The 14,347-nt window shown below is 47.1% G+C and overlaps 1 protein-coding gene across 2 annotated transcripts; it reads left to right on the top strand.

The window, feature by feature from the left end:
* The first annotated feature begins 4,990 nt into the window (after positions 1–4,990).
* On the top strand, positions 4,991–14,293 carry dlc (deltaC). 2 transcript variants are annotated; one of them, XM_035155539.2, is made up of 10 exons: positions 4,991–5,294; positions 5,650–5,892; positions 5,994–6,054; positions 6,340–6,597; positions 7,607–7,795; positions 8,765–8,934; positions 9,076–9,292; positions 11,443–12,184; positions 12,344–12,458; positions 12,888–14,293. In XM_035155539.2, exons 1-10 carry the CDS (start codon positions 5,244–5,246, stop codon positions 12,891–12,893), a joined length of 2,052 nt encoding a protein of 683 aa, XP_035011430.1. In that variant the 5' UTR covers positions 4,991–5,243; the 3' UTR covers positions 12,894–14,293. The 2 variants fall into 2 exon arrangements, with proteins under 2 accessions (XP_035011430.1, XP_035011429.1); XM_035155538.2 differs by lacking the exon at positions 12,888–14,293 and having other exon boundaries at positions 12,344–12,850.
* The last annotated feature ends 54 nt before the right edge of the window (positions 14,294–14,347 follow it).

Genomic DNA, 14,347 nt, shown 5'->3' with positions numbered 1-14,347 from the left:
TGTAAAAACAGAACACTTAAGAATCCAGAGCCAAATAAAAAGAGAATAAAGTGAAAACACTAAAGATTTGTGCCAAACTGTGAATTGAAAATATATTAAAGACAATAAAACTTTACGAGCTCATGAAGTGTTTTTTGGAACCAAAGACGAGGCCGGTTCCTCTGCTCGTCTCAGTGATGAAGGTTCAGTCTGAACAAACTCTCACTTCTTACGTTGTGCGGGTGAATCGATCAGAGAGTGAAACCCTCAAGTGAAAGTTTCCAGGTTCAGATTTAAACTTCAAAAGAGATTAAGAGGATTTTATCTCCTGAAGGATTAAGAATGAAAAGCTGCTGTTTGTAGTTTCACAGTCTTTCAAATCCTCTTTTCACAGATTAGAGTCAAAGACAAACCTCCTCAGTGAAATGGGATCTTCTCTAGAGCAGATAAATCGAACCAGAGCCTGAAGAGAAGGATTCATCTGTGAGGAGAAGATTTAAAAAGTGATTCAAATCAGACGACATGTTGTGAAGTGGTGAGAGAAGGGGGCGGGGCTAATACCGACCAGCAAAATGTGACTCAGGTGAAAAGAGGACCCCCCCCCACACACACACACACACACACACACACACACACACACTCTCTCTCAACGGACAGACGAACACGTGCCAAAAAACCCTGCGGGGATGTGTGTGTGTGTGTGTGTGCGTGCGCGCGTGTTTTATGAACCATAATTACAAACGTGATAATCTGTAAATCCAGAGTCAAGCTGCTGTTAACGGTTCTTTCCTCTTCTGGACTAGATGTTGGTCTGAGGAACCTTTCACACCTGATATCTATCGATCAATCACGTTCACTTTGTCTCACAGATGTTCACAAGGAGCAACTTCCTCTGTTCTTCACTCAACTAGAGTCAAACTTCATGATCAGTGAATAAGCTCAGTCCCATGTGAGGATCCTCTCCCAGGACACAAGTCCAACAGATGCTGATGGAACTGAACACATCAACACAACAACACAACAACACAACAACAGGATTCACTACATGAGAAGAACCAGTTTGTAACTTCATGTTTAAAGTGTTTCTACAGAATGTCTGATGGAGATGAAGGTAGAAGATGTGAGGAGACATGTTGTGATCATAGTCCTGGATCAGCTGACACCATCAGGATCTGGATCCACCATCATTTAGGTTCAAGCTGAAGAGTCTGAGGGTCTGAACCAAACAAGCTGTGAAAGAGTCCTCATTCATCTGCGCACACACACATTCACAGAGACACACACACACACACATTCACAGAGACACACACACACATTCACAGAGACACACACACACACACACACACAGCTCTGGAGGTGTGAACCTGGGAACTCTGCAGCTCTGTGGAGCTTCAACCATTTGTCTGTCAGAGGTTCTAACAGTGAACAAACTGCAGGACCCAAAGTGAACAAACACTAACAACACACACAGAGACATGCACACACACACACACAGACAGACACACACACACACACTGAGAGACACATACACACACACACACACAGAGACAGACACACACACACACACACACACACAGAGACAGACACACACACAGACAGAGAGACATACAGAGAGAGACACACACACACACACACAGACACATACAGAGAGACACACACACAGAGAGACAGACACACACACACACAGACAGACACACACACAGAGACAGACACACACAGAAACAGACACACAACAGAAGAGACAACACACACACAGAGACAGACATACAGAGAGACACACACAGAGAGACAGACACACACAGCACACACAAACATGTGTGTAACATCTGTCTGTTTCCTTCAGTTAATAAAGTTTTATTAACTGTGATGATGCAACTGATGCAGTTGTATGGGGGGGCGTGTTATTTATTTATTTATTTATATGTTTGACGCTCGCGACCCACCTCGCCCTCTATTGTCACTATAATGAGGACAGCGCGTGCCTCCATAGCCCCCCATACAAGCCACACCCACGGCACGCTTCATCTGCACACACACACACACACACACACACACTAACAAGCGTCATTGTTCCAGTGTTTGTATCCAGACGTGTGTCTGTGTGTGTGTCTGTCTCTGTGTTTGTTGTGTCTTTCTGTACGTGTGTGTGTGTCTGTGTCTGTGTCTGTGTGTGTGCGCGTGTGTCTGTGTACCTGCTCAACACGCGCATGGTCCGCTCCCTTGAGAGCTCCCGGGTCGCGTGCACACAGGACGCCTCGTCACCATCAGTGGACAATATGCGCGTGTTCGATCTGAGCCATCTGCCCATCGATCTCTTCCCCCACACGCCACGCGCTACTTGGGCAGGTGCGCGTGCCCCGTGCACGAAGATTCTTATCAACACAACACACCAGTCACATCGGTTCTGTCACGCGCATGTCAACGCGCGCATACAAGTTTGGATGAATTCTACCCCCCCACACCTTTTGTCCTCACACGCGCCCAAACGGTCGGAGGAGGTGGCACGAGCTTTTGTTGAGGTGAGAGAACACACGGCGCGTGCCGCCTACCCGGGGCGCGTGGGAAAGTCTGCTGAGGTGTGAACGAGCTCGTGAATGTGCGCGAGAAGACAGAGGCGTTAGAGTGACACCTGCGCGCGCATGCGCAGAGAGCGCGTGAGACATATGCGTCTTCATGGAGTGTGTGTGTGTGGGGGGAGAGAAATAACAGCACAAACTGTGACGAACATTAATAATGTCCATCCACCTGTCGATAACTGCTCTGGCCCCGCCCACTCTCACCTGTAGAGACATGGAGGAAGGTGATTGGCTGTCCAAGAGCACGTGACACAAAAAACTGGAAATACAAAATAAACATCAACTCATCATGTGTGTCTGTGTGTGTGTGTGTGTCTGTGTGTGTGTGTGTGTCTGTGTGTGTGTGTGTGTGTGTGTGTGTGTGTGTGTGTGTCTGTGTGTCTGTGTGTGTCTGTGTGTGTGTGTGTGTGTGTGTGTGTGTGTGTGTCTGTGTGTTTATATGTGTGTGTGTGTGTGTGTGTATACGTGTGTGCGTGTGTGTATATGTGTGTGTGTCTGTGTGTCTCTGTGTGTGTGTGTGTCTCTGTGTGTGTGTGTGTGTCTGTGTGTCTCTGTGTGTGTGTGTGTCTCTGTGTGTGTGTGTGTATGTGTGTGTGTGTGTGTGTGTGTGTGTGTGTGTGTGTGTGTGTGTGTGTGTGTGTGTGTGTGTGTGTGTGTGTGTGTGTGTGTCTGTGTGTGTGTGTGTGTGTGTGTGTGTGTGTGTGTGTGTGTGTGTGTGTGTGTGTGTGTGTGTGTGTGTGTGTGTGTGTGTGTCTGTGTGTTTATATGTGTGTGTGTCTGTGTGTGTGTATACGTGTGTGCGTGTGTGTGTATATGTGTGTGTCTGTGTGTCTCTGTGTGTGTGTGTGTCTCTGTGTGTGTGTGTGTGTCTGTGTGTCTCTGTGTGTGTGTGTGTCTCTGTGTGTGTGTGTGTGTGTGTGTATGTGTGTGTGTGTGTGTGTCTGTGTGTGTGTGTGTGTGTGTGTGTCTCTGTGTGTGTGTGTGTGTGTATGTGTGTGTGTGTGTGTGTGTGTGTGTGTGTGTGTGTGTGTGTGTGTGTGTGTGTGTGTCTGTGTGTGTGTCTGTGTGTGTGTGTGTGTGTCTGTGTGTGTGTGTGTGTGTGTGTGTGTGTGTGTGTGTGTGTGTGTGTGTGTGTGTGTGTGTGTATATGTGTGTGTGTGTGTTTGTGTGTGTGTATATGTGTGTGTGTGTGTGTGTGTGTGTGTGTGTGTGTGTGTGTGTGTGTGTCCATTTTGTTTTAATTAATCAGATATTGTCATGTGATTATCAGAGTCATGACGTCATTAACAAACACTTTAAACATGATGAAGGTTCGAATCCTCTTGTGACGTCACAGAGAAAAGTCTCTTTCAGAATCTGATTTAATTTATTTTACTTGAAGTGACGTCAGAACCTGGAGGTGTGTGTGTGTGTGTGTGGTGGGGGGGTATTATCATACAGCTGGTACCCCCACACACACACACACACACACACACACTAAAGTTTATCTGACTTTTCCAGATCGAAATCTCTCTCTCTACTTGAAGAGCATTTATTGTTCCTGCCTTTGTGTGTGTGTGTGTGTGTGTGTGTGTGTGTGTGTGTGTTACAGTACGTAGTTAGGCGTGCCCCCAGGACAGCACGCGACCCGACAGAGAAAATCTCAAGTTAAAGGAAAGTGTAGATTATTTAAATAAATTCCTGTCACATGTAAAACAAACCAATTTATACTTTAAATTATAATTAAATCTAAATTATAATTAAATCTAAATTATAATTGTTCGATTGTGTTAATATTTTATTATAATTCAATCAGAGTTTCTACTGCACATTCTCAAGGTTCTGTATCCAGGTGGATATTATTTCTATTTAATTTCTATGTTTCTTCGTGTTGACATCTCACTTATTTCTGATTTGACAGATTCTCGCCCTTCATCTGCAGCGACTTTAGTTTTTACTTCATCTCATCAATAAGCTTTAATTTCTGTTTTTAAATATCGGTTGTGTGTGTGTGTGCATGTGTGTGTGAGAGAGTGTGTGCATGTGTGTGTGGGGGTGTATGTGTTGACATTTATTGCATGAACGTGTGAACGCGCTCTGGTCATAGAAGGAGCATTTGTCTCCTGACAGTTTGTTCTATTGCCCCGCTGTGCCCCCCCCCCCCCTACACTGTAAAAAAAATGAACTCCGGACTTTACATGGAACTGAACCGTGCGTGTTGGTCTCAGAGGCGCGTGCTCCTGACGAGAAGTTTCAGTCGTTGGATTTTTTTTAATGTAAAGTTTCGGTTTGAATGAACCTGGTTCGGTCAGAGTGAGGCGCGTGCATCAGCATGGGGGTGGCGGCTTCTTCTTCTTCAGGTGAACATTTTTACAGCGCCGTGCCCCCCCTCTCCCCTCCCCCCCTCCTCGGTATAAAGAGGAGCTCGAGCAGCAGCAGCTTCAGTCCAGAGTTCAGCCTCCAGCGGATTTCAACTTTCTCTTCAGACCGCTGACACACGCAGACACACACAGAGACACACACGCAGAAACGCACAGAAACACACAGAGACACACAAACTGCTGCTCTGACCTTTAGCCTGTTTTTTATTCATCCACGGGGCGTTAGTTGCTTTGACTTTTCCTTTCTTCGCCGGACGCTCTGCGCCTCCACTGGAGCCCTTTTGGATTTTACGCACTGGTCGGATCGAAGCTGCGGCGCGCACTCACCATGGCGCGTGTGTTCCTGTGGAGTCTCGCGCTGTTGGCATCAGCTCAGGTGGTGAGTTGGAACATTTTCAATCTTCCCCTCAGAGCCGCGCTGCTCTCGTTCCTCTCCGGAGACGCTCGCGGGTTTGTGCGTCTTTACGCGCAGCGGGTCCGAGCTCCCTCTGGTGTTCTCCTCCTTTCTGCGGGACCGTATTAGATGAGATTGGACCTTCAGGTGTTAAAACGAGTAGCGGACCACCACGCATAATCTGAAGTCTGCAGAAATGTGAAGAACACAAGGGGTTTGCGCCTTTTGCAGAAATGCACGGGTTGTGTGTTGTGCGTGTTTCGTGCATGTCCTCCAGTTTGTGCACATTTTTCTGTTCCATCAGATTCAGTGTTTAATCTCTCTGCCCCCCCTCCACCAGGCTCTCTCCTCCGGGGTCTTCGAGCTGAAGATCGAATCCTTCACCAGCTCCCGCGGCCTCTGTCTCTCTCAGCCCCGGAGCTGCCACATCTTTTTCCGCGTGTGCCTGAAGCACTCGCAGGACGTCATCAACCCGGAGCCGCCGTGCACGTACGGCACCGCGCTCACGGACATCCTCGACGCCGACTCCAACTCCATCTCCGAGAGCGCGCCCATCAGGGTTCCCTTTCTGTTCAAGTGGCCGGTGAGAAAACGAGTCACATCAACACGAGGTTTAATTCACGAGATGTCTCATCGTGTGTTTAATGTGCGCGTGATTCTAAACCCGCTCTCTCTTCCCCGCAGGGAACTTTCTCTCTGATCATTGAAGCCTGGAACGCAGAATCTTCAGGGCTCGACTCCACAGGTAAAAACCTCTGCTGCTGCTGCAGTGTCACTGCTTCACCGCCAGGCGGCGCCGTTTCCTCCACGTTCATGTTTAAGTTCAGGAAACTTTATCCAGGTGTGAAGAGCAGATTTAAATGTGACCGTGTGTGTCTTTATATTTCAGTTGTGGTTAAAATATTCTTTCCTACATTAAATTCACACATTTATTTTAGGTCAAAGACACAAAAAGTCGTGATTAACCTCAACAAACAAACAAAGTTCTGTGTACAAATAAAAATATTAAAATCCTCCCTCGTTTATCCAGAGAACCAGAACAACCTCATCAGCCGGATGGCGACCAGACGGCGTCTCGGCGTCGGAGAGGAATGGTCCCAGGACGTTCACTTTGGAGACCAGAGCGAGCTGCGCTACTCGTACCACGTCGTGTGCAACGAGCACTACCACGGCGAGGCCTGCTCCGCGTACTGCCGGCCCCGAAACGACACCTTCGGCCACTACACCTGCGACGACGGGGGGAGCCGGCGCTGCCTGGAGGGCTGGAGCGGCGAGTACTGCACTGTCCGTAAGTATTAGCTGCTCCCTGTGATCACACCGGAGTTTGTTTCCTTCAATCAGTTTGATCCCAAGCAGCTTCGGTCCCGTGACCTCACACAGTCATTTAACCGTCTCAGGGTCAGGAAACTGCGGAATGCTCCTTTAAATCATGTTGTAAGATTATATTAAAGTTCAACGGACTCGTTTTATCTGCTGCTTTCATCTTCATAAAAGTTTCCTGTCGGGTCTCAAAGTCAAAAATGTTTCCCGATGTTTTCATTTCTCTGGTGTTTGTGCAGCCAAACGTTTCCCTCCAAACATTAGTGAAGCTTATTTAAAAAATCAGTTACAGTTACAGGAGAAGCCGCTCGACTCTCCCTCTGTTTTCATCCCAACGTTTCTTCAGACCGGGGTGGGGGTGGGGGCTGAATAGGGCCCTTGGCGCTTCATCTTTTTGTCCAGCGGCCTTGAAATTGTTAAGTCAAGCAGTTGTCAACGCTGTGGTCGACCCTGGAGCCTGTGGAGGACAAAAAAGATCTTAGAGCTTCTGTCATTTCCATGTGTGTGTGTGTGTGTGTGTGTGTGTGTGTGTGTGTGTGTGTGTGTGTGTGTGTGTGTGTGTGTGTGTGTGTGTGTGATGGCTCTGAGGTCTGCTCCTTTGTTTTGAGCTCAACAATGGGCCCCTGGTTCGGCCAGAGTCGGCCCCCGGCCCGCCCGCTTTAACAGGGACACGCGCTGGAGCTTAATGTGCGCTGCCTTGCGTGAAAGGAGACGGCATGTGTTGCTTTTGTTGTGTAGGCCAGCTGCTTCGTTCAGTACTTAACAAGCACTTGTAGGGAGGTGTGTGTGTGTGTGTGTGTGTGTGTGTGTGTGTGTGTGTGTGTGTGTGTGTGTGTGTGTGTGAGGCCCCTGTGAGGGAGGAGAGTTGTTTTGTGATTCGAACATGAGACACATACACTCATAGTAATATTCTCTCCTTCTTCCTCCCCCTTTCTCCCTTTCCCTCTCTTTCTCCTCCCTCCCTCTCCTCCCATCAGCCATCTGTGCGGCGGGCTGCAGTAAGAACGGTTTCTGCGAGTCTCCCGGGGAGTGCGTGTGCCGGCAGGGCTGGCAGGGCGAGCGCTGCGACGAGTGCGCCCGACACCCGGGCTGCCTCCACGGGACCTGCCAGCAGCCGTGGCAGTGCAACTGCAAGGAAGGCTGGGGGGGGCTGTACTGTGACCAAGGTGGGTTCTGCCTCAAACACGCCCCCTAGTGGCAGGTCGACACACTGCGACTCGTGGCTCTTTCACACCTTCGCCCACAAACCACCTGCTGTCGTCCATTCACACTGATGTTTGTCTACTTTAGGATTTTATAACCTCCGCGTTGATCCTGTTGAATCCTGCTGCAGATACATTCTCCATCACTCAGGCGACTGTCGCATGATAATGTTGATGAACTTGTTCTTTGTCAGACATTTTTATTCCAAGAAATCTGCAGATTTAAATGATCAACGTTAAAACGTTTACTCCTTGTTCTTTACTTAAGAAAACCTCGACAAACAAACCTCGTTAGTACGATTATTCTACAGCCGACTCTCGGCTCTCAGAAGATGATTCCTGACAATCCTGAGTTTCTGTGCAAGAGCAACACGAAGTTCATTGTGGGACTTTCCCAGGTGAAACTAGATAAACTTCAGTAGTTATGATGGTGTTTTGTGACGCAGCTGAAAGGACATTAAACACTCTACAGGTTTCCAGACTGATAACTTGTGTCAATGTTATGTTGTTAACACTAAATACAGATTTCTAGATTGTGTGACCTTGTTGTTTCAACAGGTTTTTTGTTATTGTAAAGTTGATCATCATCGGCATACAAGCAAATAAGAAACTAAAACAGAAAACAATCAAAGCGATGTCACAAAATCGGCGAAATATCAAATACTTGTCAAACACCTTGTTCCTTCGTTCGCCCCAGATGTCCCATGGGGTGCCCCAGGGCTCTGTCCTTGGTCCTGTTCTCTTTTCTCTGTACGTTGTTTTCCTCGGCAGGTTTACTCAAGAACACTTAAACACGTGAACACTTAAATCAGTGACCTCTGAGCAGGAGGCGTCCAAACCTCCGATCATCTATTTCATTCAGCACAAAGCAGATTAAATGAGTCACAGAGTCTTGGAGTTCATTAACCAACCTGTTGCTCTTCCTCTCTACAGACCTGAACTACTGCACCAACCACAGGCCGTGTCAGAACGACGCCTCGTGCACCAACACGGGTCAGGGCAGCTACACCTGCACCTGCCGCCCCGGGTTCACCGGCAAAAACTGCGAGATCGAGACCAACGAGTGCGACAGCAATCCCTGCAAGAACGGCGGCAGCTGCAAAGTAAGTCAGCGCAGCAGATCTGACGGAGCGGTTTCCCCGTCACGCACGTTCTCCCTGAGATTAATAACATTCTGATGAATCATCCTAAAGTTTGATCAGAGAGCCTGACGCCATTGTCTTCTCCTCCCATCTTTACCTCAGGATCTGGTGAACGATTATTCGTGCGCGTGCCCTCAGGGCTTCTACGGGAAGAACTGTGAGGTCAGCGCCATGAAGTGCGCAGATGAGCCGTGCTTTAACGGAGGGACCTGCGAGGAGAACGTCGACGGTGGCTACAGCTGCCACTGCCCAGCCGGCTTCACGGGCTCCAACTGCGAGAAGAGAAACGACAGATGCAGCAGCAACCCCTGCGCCAATGGTACGAACCAACAGTTTATTCACTTCATTGATTTTACACACGGCCAAACCATCATTATCTCCAGAGTTTGAAATGAAATATGAAAACCAAGAACAAATGGAGACATGGAGCTGAATGGAGACACATCAGCTGTTTTCAGACATGAGCTCCAGAGTTTGTGTTTCACAGCAGCAGGTTGTTCTACAGGAGGTGTCCACACATGATCCTCCAGAGAGAACCAGAGGAACTGCAGAGTCCTCATGTCTGACAGCAGCTCATGGGATCACTCTGCTTTATTCCCTTTTTAGAAGCTGCAAGTTATTTTAAGTCAAATCAGTTTGTCGGGCTTGTGTCTCTAAACATTAGAGAGAAAGTGTGATTCAGAATATTTATCTTTATTGGCTCATTCATATCTTTGGCCTCAGTGAACTGGTGTTAAGTGAAAGTGTGGTTGTGTTAGTCTGGAGCTGCGGGTCGTAGCGTTGTCCCGGAGACATCTCGTGTCTACACAAATGGAAGGAGGCTTTTATTGTTCGAGCATGAAGTGTGACCATCTGTGGAAGTTCTCTGGAACGTTTCTGCGATGCCAAATGTTGACGGACGAATCTGAGGCTGAATGTAAATAATCAGGTTCCATCCTGCAAACTGTGAGAACAGATACTTGATCAGTTGCTTCATCTGTCTCATTAATTTGATCAGGTGTGTGTGTGTGTGTGTGTGTGTGTGTGTGTGTGTGTGTGTGTGTGTGTGTGTGTGTGTGTGTGTGTGTGTGATTCCTGTGTTGTGCCTCTGAACATGTCTCATCGCCTCCCCGCTGATAAGACAAATATTTCGGTCGTGGTTGTCAACAGACCAGTTTTGCCTCGGCGCCCTCACTCTCTGTTTCTACCTGGTGTCGTTCTGCCGAGTCTCAGCAGGAATGCAGCTCTGACCGCGGCTCTCTGCCTCGCGGAGTCAGCGCTGGTGCACGGCTCATTTCTCTGAGGAAATGCAGAACCGCTCTCTGAGTTTTACAAGATAACCGAGCCAGTTGCACGTCACTGTGCACATTGAACCCATTTGCTTTAAATTACACCGTGTTTGCATCGGTGCTGAACATTTCCCATCAGATCCTGTCTTCTGGACGCCTGTGCTTTCATTTCTGATTCTAAATGAACTCGCTGCTCGTTCATGTCTCTGCAAGTTTTCATAGCGGTGAGAAATGAAGTGAGCGCTGCCAGGAGGGAGGTGACGGATGGTTTGAACAATGTCCAAAAGGAAACTAGAAATTATTTGTAGTAAAATGGATTAAAAGGGTTCGAGTTAGTTGTGTTTTGATGCCACTGAGTTGAAATGTTGTTTCAGAGAGGAGACGAGTTAACGCAGGTAGATTTTCAGGGTTTGTTTAGTTTGTCGTTTTCAGACGTTCAATCAAACTCTTTAAAACAAGAGCAAACAGATAATCAGGATCACAAGGCTCCAGTTTCACATCTTTCATTGCAAAATAAAACGATATCACTGAATCTTGACGTGTGGCGTCCCTGAGGGCCCTAGTTCAGCCGACAGTCCTCCCTCAGGTTCTCATTACGGTTGAGAAACCGTCGCCTGCTTATCTGGAATCTGCAGTAATTCCTGAGAAAACTCATCGCTGTTTCACGGCTGCTCAGAACAAACAAATATGGAGCTTTTTTTTACAGTGTTTATGCTGCAGTTGAGTCACTGTTGTGTTTCCTACAGTTAATAAACGCTGCTGCTCAGGTCACGTGACTTCCTGGTTTCTAATCACTCGCACGTTTCTCTCCTGATGAGCAGCATCTGTTGTGAGGAAACGTTGTAATAACCAGGTTCCCTGTGTTCCCTCGTCTCCCTCCAGATGAACTCTGTCTGCCTCTTATCTCCAGAGGAGTTCAAAATGTTGAGGATTGAATTACTTCTTGTTTGTGCACCAGAAGCAGCAGCCGTCCCTGCACTAGTAAAATCCAGAAGTTACTCTGGAGGGGTTTTTGGATTTGAGCCTTTTCTCATGAACATATTCATGCAGCAGCAGTTTCCCTCCATCCTGTTTCTTAACTCACATTCAAACGTCCAGTTGATGTGTCTCCATCTTGAACTCGACTAATTAAGCTTAAACCATAAAACCTATATTTTCTGTGCGATAACAATATTAACGTGACCCTTCCGTCTCTGTGCAGGTGCTCAGTGTCTGGACCTCGGGCAGCGCGCCATGTGTCGCTGTCGTCCGGGCTTCACGGGATCTCGCTGTGAAACCAACATCGACGACTGCGCCAACAACCCCTGCCGCAACGCCGGCACCTGCGTCGATGGCATCAATGACTTCACCTGCACGTGCACGCTCGGCTTCACGAGTAAGGACTGCTCCACGCGCTCCAGCCCCTGCGACCATTTCCCCTGCGACAACGGTGGCACGTGTTACACCCACTTCACGGGCCCCGTGTGTCAGTGTCCGCCGGGCTTCATGGGCGCCCGGTGTGAGTACTCTGTGAAGACCACAACCCCCACGAAACCACCCGTGAACAGTGATTCCTCTCCTGCGCTCGTTGCCGCGGTCGCCTTCGGCCTGGTGACGCTGGCTCTGCTGCTGTGCGCTGCCGTCCACATTCTGCGACAGCTGCGTCGCGGCAGGAAGCTCGCAGCCCTTTCCAGATCGGTGAAGAACGACCTGGAGGCAGTAAACAACCGCAACGCAGTGATCGGTGGGGGTGGACATAATAACGGGAGCTTACCCGGAGCGGTGCTGGGCAGCCTGCGAGAGAAGGAGGCCTTCCTCATCCCCGGAGGACAACTCAAAGTATCCAATAAGGACGCAGCGCTGGTGGAGAAGGGCAGCGACAGCATGGCCATGTTTAAAAACAAGATGGCGGACTATAACCTGGCGAACGAGGAGCAGCGTCTCGGCAAGAACAAGTTCGACCTGTAAGAACCTGTCAATATGTTGATGTCTTTCTGTGTTTGTGTTTTTGTCCCTCGTGCTTTTCCGTCTCTTCGAGTCGCAGCATGTTTGTCGTTATCTGATCGTCGTGTTCACGCACCGTTACAAACTGTTCCTGTACCAACCTCCTCTCTCTCTCACAGTAAGAAGTGCGACTCGTCCATCATCGTGCCCCCCCTCACCTTCGCAAAGGACAGCGTGTATCACCCAGTGTTCATCATCCCGGAGCAGATGGAGCAGTGTGTGTTTGCTACTGAGGTGAGGACACACCCACCTCTTCTCGACCAATGAGCTGGTCAGAAGCAGCCAGTCCGTGCTGTTAGCTGTGCACACACACTTTGTTCAGTATCAGAATCACAAAGGTCTGATCCTCTGATTTATAACAGCTTTATCCTTTATTGACCCAACACCCGGTTTTATTAGTTTATTAGTTGATATGCTCAACAACAGCTGACAAATAGCAACATAACGACTGACATATAAACTTAATATCTATGATCAGGAGTCATTTCATTTTTTTTATTGTCGTGTGTTTAATTTTGAATTCAAAGCTGCCAAATCCCAAACTACTCCTTGAAACAAACATTTCTTTATTCAATTCGTCCTTTGTCAGATTCTTGTAAATGTCCAACCTTGACTGGTGATTCACACTGATCACTAACCGCTGTTCCTCTGTGTCGTCCTCAGGTTTGACCTCAGACCGCCGGCACGCAGACTTTCATGCTGAAGCATTGTCGTCCAGGACAGTCCACCCAGAGGGTCTCACTATTTTATTTAATATTTATTACCCCTGTGGAAAGAAACAACAAGACAAAACTTTTTAAAGAATCGTTTCCACTTTGATACCGACAGTTTTTGGACGACTAGGTTGTGGAAAAGAAGGAAGGAGCAGCGGAGGAGGAGAGAAAAGAGGAAAAGACTGAATGTCCAGCATCATTTGCACTATTTATCTTTTTTTATACATTAAATCTTAATATAATTTTTCTTGCTCTACAATTTTCCTTGGATCAAATATGAATGAGATGTGAAGAGTTGGATTTTTCCACCAATCAAAAAAACCGGTGCCTTACCAATGCTTCCTAATCACCGTGGCAACCATCTCCTGTACAGTTTCACAATAAGATGTCAATCAAATCGTCGAGGACCTGACGGACAATCGAACGTTTAGTTTCAGGTCAAACAACCTGAACTTTCCCTCTTTTATTCGATCTGAAAGACGAACGGAGGAATTTCTATCATCGTTTTTTGATTTCTTGTTTTCAAGATGCTTGGAGACGAAGCATCTTATGTGAAGAAGAAGAACAATCACACAAACTCTGAAGTGCCTCTTCATATGAAAACGTATTTAAACAACAAATAGAATTTGTTGCTTCTGGAAACCAGAGAGAGTTTTTACTGGATCTCATATTCAATCTGTCTTGAAAAGCTCAGAACCATATTCAGATCCACTGGAACCATCTGTTTAATCCAGTTTATACTTCGAGACCTAATCCCAATCAGAGTCCCAGATTCTGATCCGAGTCTGAACGAGGTTTCAGGTGAATCAGCACAATCAGCTGTTTTCTCCCTCTTCACCTCAGATCATCTATTCTAACACTCAAGAGTCAAACCTGAAGAGTTCAGCTGAGCTGGATTCACTTTACTACTCAGTTTGTCTTTCTGTGGCTGGGCCGGTTTTTTATCCAGTCGTGGTCTTGAGAGGTTTATTTTTCAAAGAAAGCAGAAAAACAAACGAACAGAGAAAACTGGAGAGGTTAGTTTGAGTCGTCACTTCTCTGAGTTCCTCTGTATTGACAGTTTATTACAAACGTGAAGGAATCCAGAGAGTTTCCATTCCGTCTTTTATACCGAATCCATTTGATACCAAAAATAAGTGTTGTTCCTGTGTAGTCGTGTCTTTGTACTATCTTTGTTAATTTAAGAAAACAATGCAATGTGTACATATCGTCCAGGACATAGTTAACCTATTTAATTTTGCCCTTTGTAAATAATTGTGTATTTATGAAAGAGAATTGTATATATGTCTATGTTATTAATGTGCCTAATGTCAGAATCAAGAAATATATTTTTTCATAAATAAAATGTGAAAATAATGAACGTTTCTCGTTTCTTCAAACAATCACGTGTTCAACACCTGGAATCTTTCC

Source organism: Hippoglossus stenolepis, chromosome 4, assembly GCF_022539355.2.
Source record: "Hippoglossus stenolepis isolate QCI-W04-F060 chromosome 4, HSTE1.2, whole genome shotgun sequence".
In the NCBI taxonomy this organism is placed as follows: Eukaryota; Metazoa; Chordata; class Actinopteri; order Pleuronectiformes; family Pleuronectidae; genus Hippoglossus; species Hippoglossus stenolepis.
The sequence above is the reverse complement of the archived record's forward strand: the minus strand, read 5'-3'. Positions and strand labels throughout refer to the sequence as shown.